Raw genomic sequence first — 14,818 nt, forward strand, 5'->3', positions numbered from 1 at the left:
CAGTCAACACATTTGTAGAAAGCCCGGCCATACAGGATTGAAGAATGAAGTTCTACCTGACAACAACTTCGTTTATAGCCGATAAGTGTATTAAAATGTGTGGGGTATTTTTTATATATAAAACGCGAAAACAGTGATTTCACCACATATCCCTTATCCTAAAAATTGATAATGAAATAACAAAAATTGATGGCACAACGATAACGTTAGACGTCATATTTTTATTTTATTTTTGGTCTCAGGTGTGGACATTCGTTGACTCATTGACTTGTAATCCTGACAATTAATATATTGTGTTACATTTTTGTCCTTATTTGTGTTAAAGTAATGATTAAGTGATTAAATTTACCTCTTTCTATCAGCTTAAACTTTTTGAATAACTAGTAATTTAACACTTTTTACCCCAAAAAAAGTCTTTATATTTCGGTCGAAGTCTTTATATTTCAGTCCAAGTCTTCTGGAGAAAAAAATTGTGAGGGTTTCTTTTACTTAAACGGAGAAAGCAGCCAAATTAAAGTACCCCGAGTTCCTATATATTTATGTAATGTTTAAAAGACCTTCCATGTAAGATTAAAAGAGAAGGCGGAAACAAAATTCATGAGTGTGAAAAATATTAGATAATATAAGTGACAAAATAAATGAATAATTAAATATTATTTAATTATTGTTTAAAAACATATAAATGTAACTTAATTGTAATTTATTGAAAAAACTTTACTTACTCCTCATCTTTGATTGCTTTTGCAATCACTCTCTTACAGTCTAAAAACTCTCAACTTCGAGTATTCAAGTTTAAAAAATTTGCAAGGTCATTCATACTGTTAGGGTTTAAGGTTAAATCATACGGTAAATGTGTGAAAGGTCTCTTATACTCCTTTAAAATTTTTAAAATTACAAAATTTCCTTAACTAAATCATTTAGAAATTTTTTTTCTTTTTAAGAAAAAGACATTTTGGGAATTTCTACATCTTGACATTGCAAACTTTTAACTTGGATATCTGACATTGAGAGTTTTTAAAGTTTAGAAGAATGATCGCAAAAGTGAAGAAAGATCAAGAAGAGTAAGTGAAATTTCCTTAATTTGTTTTTTACGTTAGTTTATTTAGTTGTTCTCGGTATTCTTTTTTAAATGTCTTTATATTAATTCATAAACATTAACTACAAGTATATATTTTATAAAATTAAAATGTATATAGAGCATGTCATATATTCAACAACAAATTAACTTAAAAGATCAATCCAAATATACAAATATTAAAAGTGATCTTTCATTACTTTTACAATCATACCCTTAAGCTTTCAAAATGGTCAATTTAGTATAATTCATTTTTCAATTCTTTTTCAATTTCACCCGTCCGATCCCTTGGGATTTTTGTTAAATCCAAACGGAGGGGTTGTCAAATTCCCAAAATTCCAAGAATTCCCATCCTTTTTTAAGGAAAGAAAAGAAAAAAAAAATTGCAAGGATTTAGGACCGGTGTTGGTCGGGATTGTTGGAAGTCCCACATTGCCTGGGTATTAAGGAGATTGGCCATTTATAAGGCGAGGGAAAACCTCAACTCATGAGCTAGCTTTTGGGTTGAGTTAGGCCCAAGACCCATTTCTAACATGGTATCAGAGCCATAATCACAACTGTGATTCTTTTTTCAATTTTTCAGTTCATTTTCAATGGCAGAACTTCCATCGTCTTCTGCTCACCCACGTCCTCCTTCAAAATTTTCGATTTCTATGGAAAACCAACCTCCAACCAGTCACACTCGTCCAAACAATTTGGAAGAGAATCCTCCAAACAATTTCTTTAATCCTTTTGCAAACACTCGCCCCATTGACCCTTCAAGCCCTTTGTTTCTCCACAGTGGTGATAATCCAGGGATTTTACTAGTTCCTCAACCATTGTCAGGAGAAAACTACAGCACCTGGAGCCGTTCAATGCTTGTTGCTTTGAGTGCAAAGAACAAGATGTGTTTCATTGACGGTTCTTTTCCTAAACCTTCAGTATTTGAGAGTTATTACAATGCATGGGTTCGTTGTAATGATCTTGTAGTCTCATGGATTCTTAACTCAGTTTCCAAGGAGATTTATTCTACTGTCATCTACATTACTTCTGCTGAAGTTATGTGGCAGGATCTCAAAGATCGATACTCTCAAAGAAATGGTCCTCGTGTTTTTCAGTTGCAGAAAACCATTTCCGCTGTCACTCAGGAAAATTCCTCTGTAAGTCAATACTTTACTCGTATTAAGGCTCTATGGGAAGAACTCAATAACTATAGACCTATTTCTATATGCAATTGTTGCAATTGTGGTCGTATGAAGTCCATTCTTGAGCTCTATAGCCAAGAAAAAGTTCTGCAATTTTTGATGGGTCTGAATGATTCTTTTTCAACTGTTAGAGCACAGATTTTGCTAACAGACCCTCTTCCACCCATCAATAAGGTTTTTTCTCTTATTATTCAAGAGGAAAAACAAAGGGAAATAACTATCAATTCCCTTAGTCATGATACCTCTGCCCTCATGACTAGAACCCCTATCCCTAACTCTGTTGCATCTCCTATGCCCCATCCTGTTGCCTCACGCATATGCCATTCCCATGATCATGCTGCCTACATGACCAAAGCCACTTCATCAGGGCCTAGGTTTTCTAAGCAGAACTTTAAGAAGGATCGCCCCATATGCTCTCATTGTGGACTATCAGGTCATACTGTTGAAAAATGTTACAAGGTCCATGGTTTTCCACCAGGGTTTAAGTTCACCCGAAGCAAACCAAATTTTTCTGCTCCACATTCATCAAATCAAATGCAGGGAACTGATTTGACTAAAGTTCAGCAATTGAGTAATCCTCCTCTGGCCATGATCTCTGAGCAGTGTCAGCAATTGATGGAATTGCTAAAACAATACCCCATCCAATCCCCTCAATCTTTTGCTGCAAATTCAGTTGCTAGCATAGCAGGTTATCTCCAACCTCTTAATCCAAAATTTTCTGTTTTTTCTGCTTCATTTGCTAATGTTGTACCACATTTCACACAAAAACACATTTCTTGGATTATAGATACTGGTGCAACTGACCACATGATTAGTTGTCCATCCCTTTTTACCTCTATTACTGCTATAGTTTCAACACATGTAAAGTTACCAAATGGATCTATAGCTTCTGTCACACACAGAGGCACTGTCAAACTTTCAGACAATCTTACATTGACTGAAGTTTTGTGTGTTCCATCTTTTACCTTCAATCTCATTTCAGCTAGCAAACTTATTAAAAATCTAAGATGTTGTCTCATCTTCTTTGCTGGATATTGTTTTATATAGAATCTGTACCATTGGAGAACGATTGGGGTGGGTAAGGAAGAAGCTGATTTATTTGTTTTGCTGCAAGAAGACAAGGTCTCTGCTCATACCCAAGCTGCGTCATTTCCTTCATTTCAACAACATGCTTCCTATAATTCCATCAAACAGCCGTCACATGATGTTTGGCACTATAGACTAGGGCACCCTTCCATTTCTAGAATAAGGCTATTACAAAAACATGTTCCTAAAATTTCTTGTACATCTACTAGCATTTGTTCCATTTGGCCAATGGCCAAACAACATAAACTTCCTTTTTCAGTCAGCACTTCTGTTTCTTTGTTACCATTTGATCTCATTCATTGTGATATTTGGGGTCCTATGGCCACCAAGTCAATAAATGGTTCTGTTTTCTTTCTTACAATTGTGGATGACTATTCAAGATTTACTTGGGTTCATTTGATGCAACACAAATCTCAAACTAGTTCTATTATAAAATCATTCATTCAACTTGTTCTCACACAATTCAAAACCAAAGTAAAATGTCTTAGATCAGATAATGGTGCTGAATTTAAAATGAAAGATTTTTTTTCTGATCAAGGCATAATTCATCAACTTAGTTGTGTTGAAACCCCACAACAAAATGCCATTGTTGAGAGAAAACACCAACACTTGTTAAATGTTGCAAGAGCTTTAAGGTTTCAGTCTCATCTTCCTCTACAATTCTGGGGAGATTCCATACTCACAGCTACTCATCTTATAAACAAAATACCTACACCCCTTCTTTCAAACAAATCCCCTCATGAGCTGCTATATTCCACATTTCCATCATATTCTCATTTCAAAGTTTTTGGATGCTTAGCTTATGTATCAACTTTGTCCAGAAATAGAACAAAATTTGATCCTAGAGCTATTCCATGCATCTTTATAGGATATCCATATGCCATGAAAGCATATAAATTCTTTAGTCTTCATGATCATTCTATCATCATTTCCAGAAATGCTATTTTCCATGAAACCATTTTCCCTTTTACTCATCATTTAGACCATTCATCATTTACTTCTCATGATGACATTGTTCATTCATCCATTCATTTTCCAAGTTCTGATTCATATGGTATATCAGATTTTCCTCTTAATTCAACTGTATCCATTCCTTCTCCCATTTGTCAATCACAACCAGCTTTGTCCAGTACATCTTCACAACCATTTTCGTCGTCTTCTGAACCTATTGCTTCAGGTTCAGCACCTTCTGCAGAATTGAATTTTGAACCAAGTTCCTCACCTCCTGATCCTAATCCTTCATCTAGTCTTAGTCCATCTTCTGTTCCTAATCCGATGTCTTGTCCACACCTTAGAAAATCCACTAGGATTAAAACAAGACCAAGTTACTTGCAGGATTATCATTGTCAACTAGTTTCATCTTCTCCATCCCAATCAATTGCAATGTCTACTCATTCAGGTAATTCTTATCCATTGTCAATTTTCTTTCTTATGATAACCTGTCTTCTTCTCATAAACTTTTTTGCCTTAACACTTCACTTAACATTGAACCCAAGTTTTATCACCAAGCTGTCAAAGATAAAAATTGGTGTGAGGCTATGCAGGCTGAAATTTCAGCATTGGAAGCAAATAACACTTGGGTTGTTACTGTCTTACCTCCAAACAAGACTGCTATTGGCTGCAAATGGGTGTATAAGATCAAACAGAAATCTGATGGTAGTATTGAGAGGTACAAGGCTATGTTGGTAGCTAAAGGTTACACTCAATGTGAAGGGTTGGACTATCATGAAACTTTTTCTCCTGTAGCCAAGATGACAACGGTGAGGTGTTTCTTAGCTCTTGCAGCAGCTAAAGGATGGTTTTTGCATCAATTGGATGTGAATAATGCTTTTCTACATGGAGACCTAGATGAAGAAGTCTATATGACTATGCCTCCTGGTTTTGGCAGCAAGGGGGAGAATAAGGTATGCAGATTAACAAAATCATTGTATGGTTTGAAGCAGGCTTCCCGACAATGGTTCTCCAAATTTTCTGCCACATTAATAGACCTTGGTTTTACTCAGTCAAAGGCAGATTAGTCTCTGTTTACAAGGCTCCAAGGTTCCTCTTACATTGCTCTTTTAATCTATGTTGATGATGTTGCCATAGCCAGCAATGATCCTAAGGCAGTTGCAGATTTTTTCATTCTCTTGAATGATAGGTTTAAGTTGAAGGATTTAGGACCTTTGAAATACTTTTTAGGACTAGAAATTGCTAGATCCATTGATGGTATTTCTGTATGTCAACGAAAATATGCATTAGAGATTCTTGAAGATTCAGGACTACTTGCTTCCAAGCCTGTCAGTTTTCCAATTGAGCAGAATTTGAAGTTGTCAAAAGATGAGGGTATTCTTTTATCAGATTTTACTTCTTATAGGAGGTTAGTTGGAAGACTTTTGTATCTCACCATCACCAGACCAGATATAGCATACTCAGTGCAAATCCTAAGTCAGTTTATGGATAAACCTAGGCAATCTCACTTAGATGCTGCTACTAGAGTTTTGAGATATGTTAAGAATTCTCCTGCACAAGGTCTTTTCTTTTCAGCAAAATCTGATTTTCACTTAAAGGCTTTCTCAGATTCTGATTGGGCAGGGTGTGTTGATACTCGAAGGTCCATTACTGGGTTTTGCATCTTTATTGGTGATTCTTTGATTTCTTGGAAATCCAAGAAGCAACAGACTGTGTCTAGATCTTCTGCTGAGGCTGAATATCGAGCCATGGCTTCCACTTGTTGTGAACTCATGTGGTTGTTTTCTTTACTTAAAGATTTTCAGATTCCTCATCCACATGCTGCATTACTTTTTCTGACAGTCAATCTGCCTTACATATTGCTGCGAATCCAGTTTTTCATGAACGGACTAAGCACATAGAGATTGATTGCCATCTCATTAGAGAGAAAATTCAACTGGGACTTATTAAAACGCTGCATGTTTCTTCTCAAGACCAGTTGGCGGATATTTTCACTAAGGGCCTTGGCTTTAAGGATTTCAGCAGGCTACTCTCGAAGATGTCTGTCAAGGACATTTGTCATCCTTGACAATTGTCCTTGAGGGGGAGTATTAAGAGAGAGTGCAGAATAAGAAAAGAGTCTTTTATACACGTGAACAGTATACACGTGAACAGTATTTTTTGGTTGTAAATGTGTTGGTGATTTGTTATAACCAATTAGAGTTAGTTGTTAGTAGTTAGAAGACTTGTTAAACTTATAAATACTTCTTCATGTATCTTGAAACAGATTGAATTCAATATATCAATGAATTGATTCACTCTCTGTTTTCCTCTCTGGTTTTCCACTTGTTTTTGAGTTTTCTTCTTTTTTTCTTGCATTCCTTTTGTTACGAATTGCAAGGTTTGACATGGTATCAAAGCCTAACCCAATTAATTGGCTGTGGCCCACCGTCACCCATTGTCGCACGTGTTGGCTTGGATGTCCTCCCGCCACACGTGAGGGGGCGTGTTGGAAGTCCCACATTGCCTGGGTATTAAGGAGATTGGCCATTTATAAGGTGAGGGAAAACCTCAACTCATGAGCTAGCTTTTGGGTTGAGTTAGGCCCAAGACCCATTTCTAACAGGGATTGAACCAAATTTGAAAAAATACTTATGTCTATCTTTTTTTTAAAAAAAAAAAAAAAAAAAAAAAAAAAAAAAAGAAAGACAAATTTTCTCCAAATTGAGTTGGAGGAAATTTCTTTCAACCAATTTAAAAGATTGACATGTATCCTTTTTTACACGTAAGAGGGACATGTTTTTTTAATAAACTTAACATATTCTCACATCCTTAACTGTTCCCTTCTTCTAACAAATGAAATAATTTCAGTTTGAGAGGAATCCAACTGTCTCTCTTTCATCTGAATCATCTCCCAAAAGAGATCGATGACAAAGAGAATGAAACATCCACCGCTTGTGGCTTATTCGATCGGCACAGTCCGAAGCAAAAATCCCACCCTCTTCAACCCATCGCCAATCCATACCCCCACCTTTGGGTTAAAAATATCCCTTGCAGCATTCTTATACTTCTGCTGAGTTTGGTGGTTTATTGTCAGAATCCCAGAAAATTGAGACATTATTTTCAGCAATTTTCGATGCTAACGAAAATGATGGGTCAGAATGAAATTATCCCAGTTTCACTAAAAGTGACAATCTACTCATCAATGGGGTAAATGGGTTTAGGCTTTGCTTTAGGATTCTTTTGTGCAGAAAAAAGTTTCAGAATTTGAGGAATACAACCATAGGTAGATGGTTATTTTTGTTTTACTGTGAAATTACTTGGAAGAAGAGTGTAAATTAAGAACAACTGAGAAAATTGGGAAGATTGATATTGACTAACCTTTGAATGGTGCTGATATCGACTTTTTTTTTTTTTTTTTTGGACATGTGCACACAAGAGGAGGAGGGGAATTCGAACTAGTGACTTCCGCTTTATTAGGCGTGGTCCTAGCCGATTAAGCTACCTCTTGGTGACGATATCAACTTATTACAAGTTGGAGAAATGATTTCATTTGTTAGAAGAAGGGAATGGTGTGAGAATCTGTGAAGTTTATTAAAAAAACATGTGCATGTCACATGTAAAAAATGACACATGTCAATCTTTTAAGCTGATTGAAGGAAATTTCCTCCGACCAAGTTTAGAGAACATTTTCTTCAAAAAAAAAAAAAAAAAAAAAAAGGAAATACATTCAATCACGATGTGGGGTAAAACCAATCTTTTACTGTAGTCAATAAAAAAGTGACAAATAAGCTAAATTCACTACAAACATTAAGAATGAGTACATCGGATCTTATGATTTAAAAAAAAAAAAAAAAAAATCATATTTCTCTTTTCCCTTTCAAGAGAAAAAAGGAGGAGGCAGCAGCCAACCTCCGATGTCGCCTTCGCCACCATCTGTTGTTTCCGATCTCACCTCCAGTCGTTGAGGAGGTGGTGGATTTTTTTAGGGCTGGTGGAATGATTTTTTTTTTTTTTTTTCATAACATCCAGATATGGTGTTTTCTTAGCTATTGAATTTGGTATTTTTAAATGATGTGTCAACTTCTTATTAGAGACTGTAAAACCTTACTTTTACGGCCCATCCTGATAGCAGGAGTTCTAAAAGAAATGTATTTTTTTATAATAATAAAAAAAAAATATTTTGAAAATTTTGACAGCATGTAATGGAAATGAAAAATTATGAGTTATAAATGGAAATTTTCCAATAAAATAAAATGGTTGTTAAGGGTCAGGATGGGAAATTGGCCCCCGCCCCTCCCCTTACGGCAGGGACCACAGAAACGAGATTGTCATTCGTAGCTCTCAAACTTTATTAATGAACTTGACCCAAACATTGCATTATTTGCCTTAAACTTCCACATCTTTGTGGAAGATGGGGAGCCGTAGGACCAAATGATGGCAACTGGAAGACTCGCTTTTGTTCATTCATTTCGGTCAATTGGAATCCTTTTGTTTCTGTCCAAGCAATTCCCACAACGAGAATCTTTTATATTTCCGCAAGATTGATGCGATTGAAAGAGAAAGTAATGCTATAAATTAAGAGGACTATAATTCTTTTGACTTTTAAGATTACTATTAAATTTAAGATTATTATTATTAAATTTTGATCCATTATAATGATTTTAAAATCTACGTACATCACATTTTAGAAGACTTTAGTAAGAACTTTAGTTTGCTTTATATCATTGATTGCGAGCTTGTCTTTCTTCGTATATCTTACAACTTTTCCACATGGAATACTGTTGTTAATTAGAAGATTAGTTATTGTTAGTTATTGTGTTGGCTTAATTCAGTTTTAAAATGCAGAGGCTACTGTTCATAGGCTCAAACATTAATATAGAATGCTTAGAATCCAATCTTCACCGTTCATAATGTAGATTCATGTGTCATGAACGTCCCTGCAAAATTTCAGCTCAATCGGACTATAAATGACAATCGATTGGAGCTGTTGATCAAGACTGGACAACATTTTCAAAATGCCTGTCCGAACCGCCAGAAGCTGAGTCCGGACCCAATTTCTAGCAAGCTCACTTTGCATGGTCGGTCCGGACACATGGCTTGGCTGTCCGGACCCCACGGGTTTACGCATATGTAACCCTAGCCGTGTCCGGACACCCACTTATCCCTGTCCGGACACGGCCGCTAAATTGCTATTTATTTTCTATTTAAACAAACTGTTTTGCCTATTATACGTACGTATTTTGAGAGCAAAAATAGAGAGCTTAGAGAGAGATATTGTTATAGTTTTATGTGAGTAAAGATTAAATACGTGAAGCCAATCGGAGTTCTGGTGAAAAGAAATCTTATAGAAGAATTGTGCCAGATGTTCTGGAAATGGCTATTGCGGTAGAAGTCAAGTGGGTCGCTTGTCGTGTACAAGGAAGAGTAAATTGCAAAGGTTTGTAATTCTTTTTGTATTCCTTATTCTTCTTATAATGGATTGATTTCTTGGGTTTGGTTGCCCCGGAGAGGTTTTACATTTAGAGAGTTCTCTAAATGGTTTCCTCTTCGTAACCAAATATCTGTGTTCTTGTTTTTCATTACATATCTATATTTGGTTGATTATTAATTGCTAGGTCAGATCTTATTCCGCTTAATATTTATGAATCACTTAGACATTTGAATAAATGTCGTTTAGAGTCGTTTTAGAATTTTAAGTTATAATAAAAGACAGATCTTTGGTGAATCAAAAAAGTGACTAGAAATCCTCCTGATGAATAATTAATAGAGGAAAGGAGTCAAAAGAAAAATAAATAAACAAAGGGAGCATGGGAACCCAACCACATGCTTCAAAAAAGAAAATAAAAGGTCAGAAACACTTCGAGTAATGATCATATAAGGAGGATTATAATTCTTTTAAATGTGATGTGACTTTTAAAATTATTATTGAATTTGAGATAGTCATTATTAAATTTTAATCTATTAATGATTTTAAAACTCACATCACATTTAGGGGGATTTTAGGAAGACTCTAGTCTTCCTTATATCACTACACAATTTCAATTCTTATTAAGTCCAAACAACTATCAAAAAGAAAACAAAACAGTATTTGAGAGCCTTAGTCAAAGTCTTGACTAGTTTGAGTTTGGATGAGATGTTGCATAATGAAGAGTACTAGTAAAAAGAAGGCCCGGAACAACGGAACAACTTGAACAGAAGAGAATTCAGTTAATTATATATCATGAATATTTTTGTCTTCTTATTTAAAAAATTTAAAAAAAAAAAAACAAAAATATTCCTACAATGTAATTAATCAAATATTATCCAAGTGAAAAAAATCCTAAATCCATAGAGGTAGACCGTAGACACATTATTGTCTACATGAGAAGACTTGGGACAGGAATTTTATGTACGGGTGCCTGACTTTTTTGTTTTTAATATATATATATATACACAAAATGAGGCCCATAGATCCATATATATATATATATATATATATATAAAAGCAGTCAGCAGTGCTTCCAACAAACAGCCCACTAGGATGCTCTCTTGGAGTGGAGGCCCATAGATCCACTTTCATAGCATAGTCGTAGCTGGTGCGTTATTGGAAGCACTGCTGACTGCTGTATTACTTTGTATTATCTCTTAGCAACACCTTTAATTATACTAAAAGGTCCCTATCTACCTTAATTTATAAGACAGCATATCAAATTCCTCTACTCCCTTCGTTTGGAAACAATGATTATCTACTCCGATGATACTTGGTCTCGAGTCGAGCTGGGGCGTCATTTAAATGTGATTATATCTATTCTACATCTCTAACTATTAAAAAATACATATTATAAGCCAGTTACCAATTACCTAGTTATTAACCACTTTCTTCAATCCCTATAACTAGTAATTACAATTGGCTTAGGCGGTTATCTGGTTACAGTTATTTGTGGTTACGGGATTATTCGGTTAGCAGTTGTTAGTAGTTAATAATTGTAATGCTTGTACACCTCTACTTGGAATCATAATCCGAAACAATTGGTGAAGGTACTACTGTGCATTTTTACAGCGTTTTGAATACACAATATAGTTTATTTATCCATCAAATTCTTAACCTTCATTGGGATGTAATGCGCGGTCTTTTTCTTATGGCAAAATGGCATCCTATCCTACTGGTGCCCTTGGTAATCCTGTTACAAAGTTCATAGCAATTTCGTCCAATTTTCATTTAGGCACAAGTAGTGGCATGAGCGTTCCTGCTAGCCTCTAATGTTTTCCTTTGAGCTGCTGACAGCAGGAACATTGCTCATTAACATACTTTGCAATGTCTCCATATTGTTCCATCAATATGACCTTTTCAAATTCTTGTACATCTTGGTGTTCTCCGAATGAACCGTATACAAAGATCGGTGAGCTTCGTCCATAATTTATTTCCTGAGCTCATTGGTTCTTGGCACACACACTTGCTTGAAAAAGGTGAGCATCCCATCATCCTTAAGATTAAACTCTATTCATTTTATTTCCTCAAGTTGTTTTATGATCTTTTGACACCCAGAATCATCCATTTGTGCAACTTTAATCCTTTCTAATAATTCACGTTGTAGTACCAAATTGGCCAATAGTGTTGGCTCACCTTTCACCTCTTGCTCCAGCCTCTCAAGATCCATAATTAGCTGTGGTTAAGAGATTCTCAAGGCAGATAGACCGATTGTTGATTTCCTGCTCAACACATCTGCCACGACATTAGCCTTGCAGGGATGGTAGTTAATCTCACAATCATAACTTTTGATTAGTTTCAACCATCTTCTTTATCCCATGTTTAACTATTTTTGAGTGAAGACGTACTTGAAGTTCAAGGATTCGTTTTAACAATTATAACGTATGTGTGAGAAAGAGAGAGATTAGCTAGGATTTTACTACTAATAAAATCTAGATTCCTACTGATCAAAACGTTATGTTGGCTGGATTTTTCAGCAAAACACACTCCAAGGGCAGTAGATTAAACAAGGGAAACACAAGAGAATAAGAACAACTTGCTGCAGAAATTCTGCAAAAAATGAGTAAAAGGCAGGAGAAAAACAGGGGAGAGGAAGAGTTTTTTTTTTCTAAAGAGAGCTTCTAGCTCTTTTTCGGCTTCTACTACATACAACATGCATGATATCCATCCCATAAGCATGTTGAACGTACATTTTAATTCCTCGTGGTGTTAGAGTATACCATGGAGTTCAAGAATAATAGTCACAGTATAAGACTATTATTGACTTACAGTTGAAAAATATCACAGCTAACCAAGCTAGAGTAGAAGTCTATTTGTATTCAACATGATTATCTTATAAATAGGAGCATGTTATATTGTAAATATTACCCAGAAAAATAAGAGCTTAATGCAGCCTTAGGGCTTGATCTTGTGGATGTAGGTCATAGACCAAACCACACATATCTCTGTGTCACTTTCTTATTATTTATGCTTTATTATTTTCGCATTATAAAATCTTTCATGGTATCAGAGCTATTGGCTTACGCCAGTATCCGATCCAGTGGTCCTGTGAATTTTTTCTTTTCTTTTTCTTTTCTTCGTTTTGGTTTATGTCAATATTCTGCAGATCTCCTCGCCATAGATCTTTGCATTGAATTTGACCAAAAAAAAAAAAAAAATTGTTCCGTCAAATTCTAGTGGTTGTTGATGAAGTTTTCATCTAACACATAGGTCTTGGTACAATAGATCTCATAAGAAGCAGAACCACGTGATTCCTTGTTTTGTCATGCATCCGAGACAACATAGACACTGCAAATGAGCTGCTCCATCAAACCGTCTGTCGCGCCTCCGGTGATCTTCCTCCTACCTACAGTGATCTCACCGCAGACAACCACGTTTCGCCGTCCCACCTGCGCCTAGGCCAGCCATCCATGGCCCATCTCAAGCAACGTTTCTCCAGCCATCCACCAGTCCCTGTTTTTGTCGCTTCCTTCACTACACCAAGTCATCGTCCTTCTAGCTTTCGCCGACGACCCACTGCGTGGGTAGCCTCCTCACCGTCACTGCAGCCGCGCCGCTCTCTTCCGGCACCCCGGCCCCAGAACTCCGCCACCACGACGCCCAGACTCTACATCGTCACCGAACCTACAGCCACCGTCCTGACCGCGCATCTGCACCAATCTATGGCGCTCCAAGCTGTAGATCCGCTGACTCCAGTAGCAGATCGTGTTTTCAGGAGTTTTCTTTTATGGTTCATTGAGAAGAAGACGCATGTTTGGCTACAGGTTTTGATTTACCCTTATTCGAGTATGCAGCTATTCCTATTCTAGTTTAGGAATATGATATTCTGATTTAGTTGTTTGGAGTTTTGTTTGGTTACGGGATTAAGGTATTCTTTATCCCAGTTTATGTAATCTGTGAACAGGATACTCTTTAAAAAAAAAAAAAATCAAAAGAGGCCAAAAATGCCTACAAAAGAGGCCAAAGATGCCCACTTCTTTTATCCTCCTTCGGACATTCCCGGAGTACCTTGTGCCGGCGTCCTTTCCTCCATTCCCGGACTACCTTGTGCCGGCGTCCTTTCCTCCATCGAGAGAGTTTATTACAAAAAAAAAAAAAAAAAAAATCAAAAGAGGCCAAAAATGCCTACAAAAGAGGCCAAAGATGCCCACTTCTTTTATCCTCCTTCGGACGTTCCCGGAGTACCTTGTGCCGGCGTCCTTTCCTCCATTCCCGGACTACCTTGTGCCGACGTCCTTTCCTCCATCGAGAGAGTTTATTAATAAAAAAAAAAAAAAAAGAGGGAGAGAGAGGAGGAAACCGAGAAATATATATATATATATATATATATATATATATATATATATATATATATATATATATATATATATATATATATATATATATATTTGCCCTTTGTTGGCATAGTTATTTGGTCTTTTGTTGGTCCTTTGTTGACCTAGACCTACTTTTGGCCCTTTGTTGGCTCGATTCTCTTGGCCTTTGTGGTATTGTTTAAAACCCAAGCTCATTTTAACCCACAATTGGCTCATACCGGCCATAGTAGCCGATGCAGGCCACAATTGCCGAAGTTCAAATTCAAGAGCAGCCGATGTTTCAAATCCGGCGCCATCAACTCCACTCAACTACCTCAGCCGCCACCAACTCCAACGAGTTTTCGGTGACCATCTCAGCTTCCATTGCCTTGCTGACCAAAGAGCAAACTCAAGTTTTCACAAGTTTACACCTTGAGTTTGAGGAGGAATGTTAGAGTATACCATGAAGTTCAAGAATAATAGTCACAGTATAAGACTATTATTGACTTACAGTTGAAAAATATCACAGCTAACCAAGCTAGAGTAGAAGTCTATTTGTATTCAACATGATTATCTTATAAATAGAAGCATGTTATATTGTAAATATTACCCAGAAAAATAAGAGCTTAATGCAGCCTTAGGGCTTGATCTTGTGGATGTAGGTCATAGACCAAACCACACATATCTCTGTGTCACTTTCTTATTATTTATGCTTTATTATTTTCGCATTATAAAATCTTTCAGCATTTGAAAAAGCATCAATTAGCGGATACTAAAT

At 36.3% G+C, this 14,818-nt stretch overlaps 1 protein-coding gene across 1 annotated transcript; it reads left to right on the forward strand.

The window, feature by feature from the left end:
• Positions 1-1,668: 1,668 nt before the first annotated feature.
• Positions 1,669-6,197, forward strand: LOC132165206 (uncharacterized). Its single transcript, XM_088511758.1, has 5 exons — positions 1,669-2,511; positions 2,605-2,947; positions 4,409-4,744; positions 4,903-5,249; positions 5,364-6,197. Exons 1-5 carry the CDS (start codon positions 1,669-1,671, stop codon positions 6,195-6,197), a joined length of 2,703 nt encoding a protein of 900 aa, XP_088367884.1.
• Positions 6,198-14,818: the final 8,621 nt, after the last annotated feature.

Source organism: Corylus avellana, chromosome 11 (assembly GCF_965113065.1).
Source record: "Corylus avellana chromosome 11, dhCorAvel1.hap1.2, whole genome shotgun sequence".
Taxonomy (NCBI): Eukaryota; Viridiplantae; Streptophyta; class Magnoliopsida; order Fagales; family Betulaceae; genus Corylus; species Corylus avellana.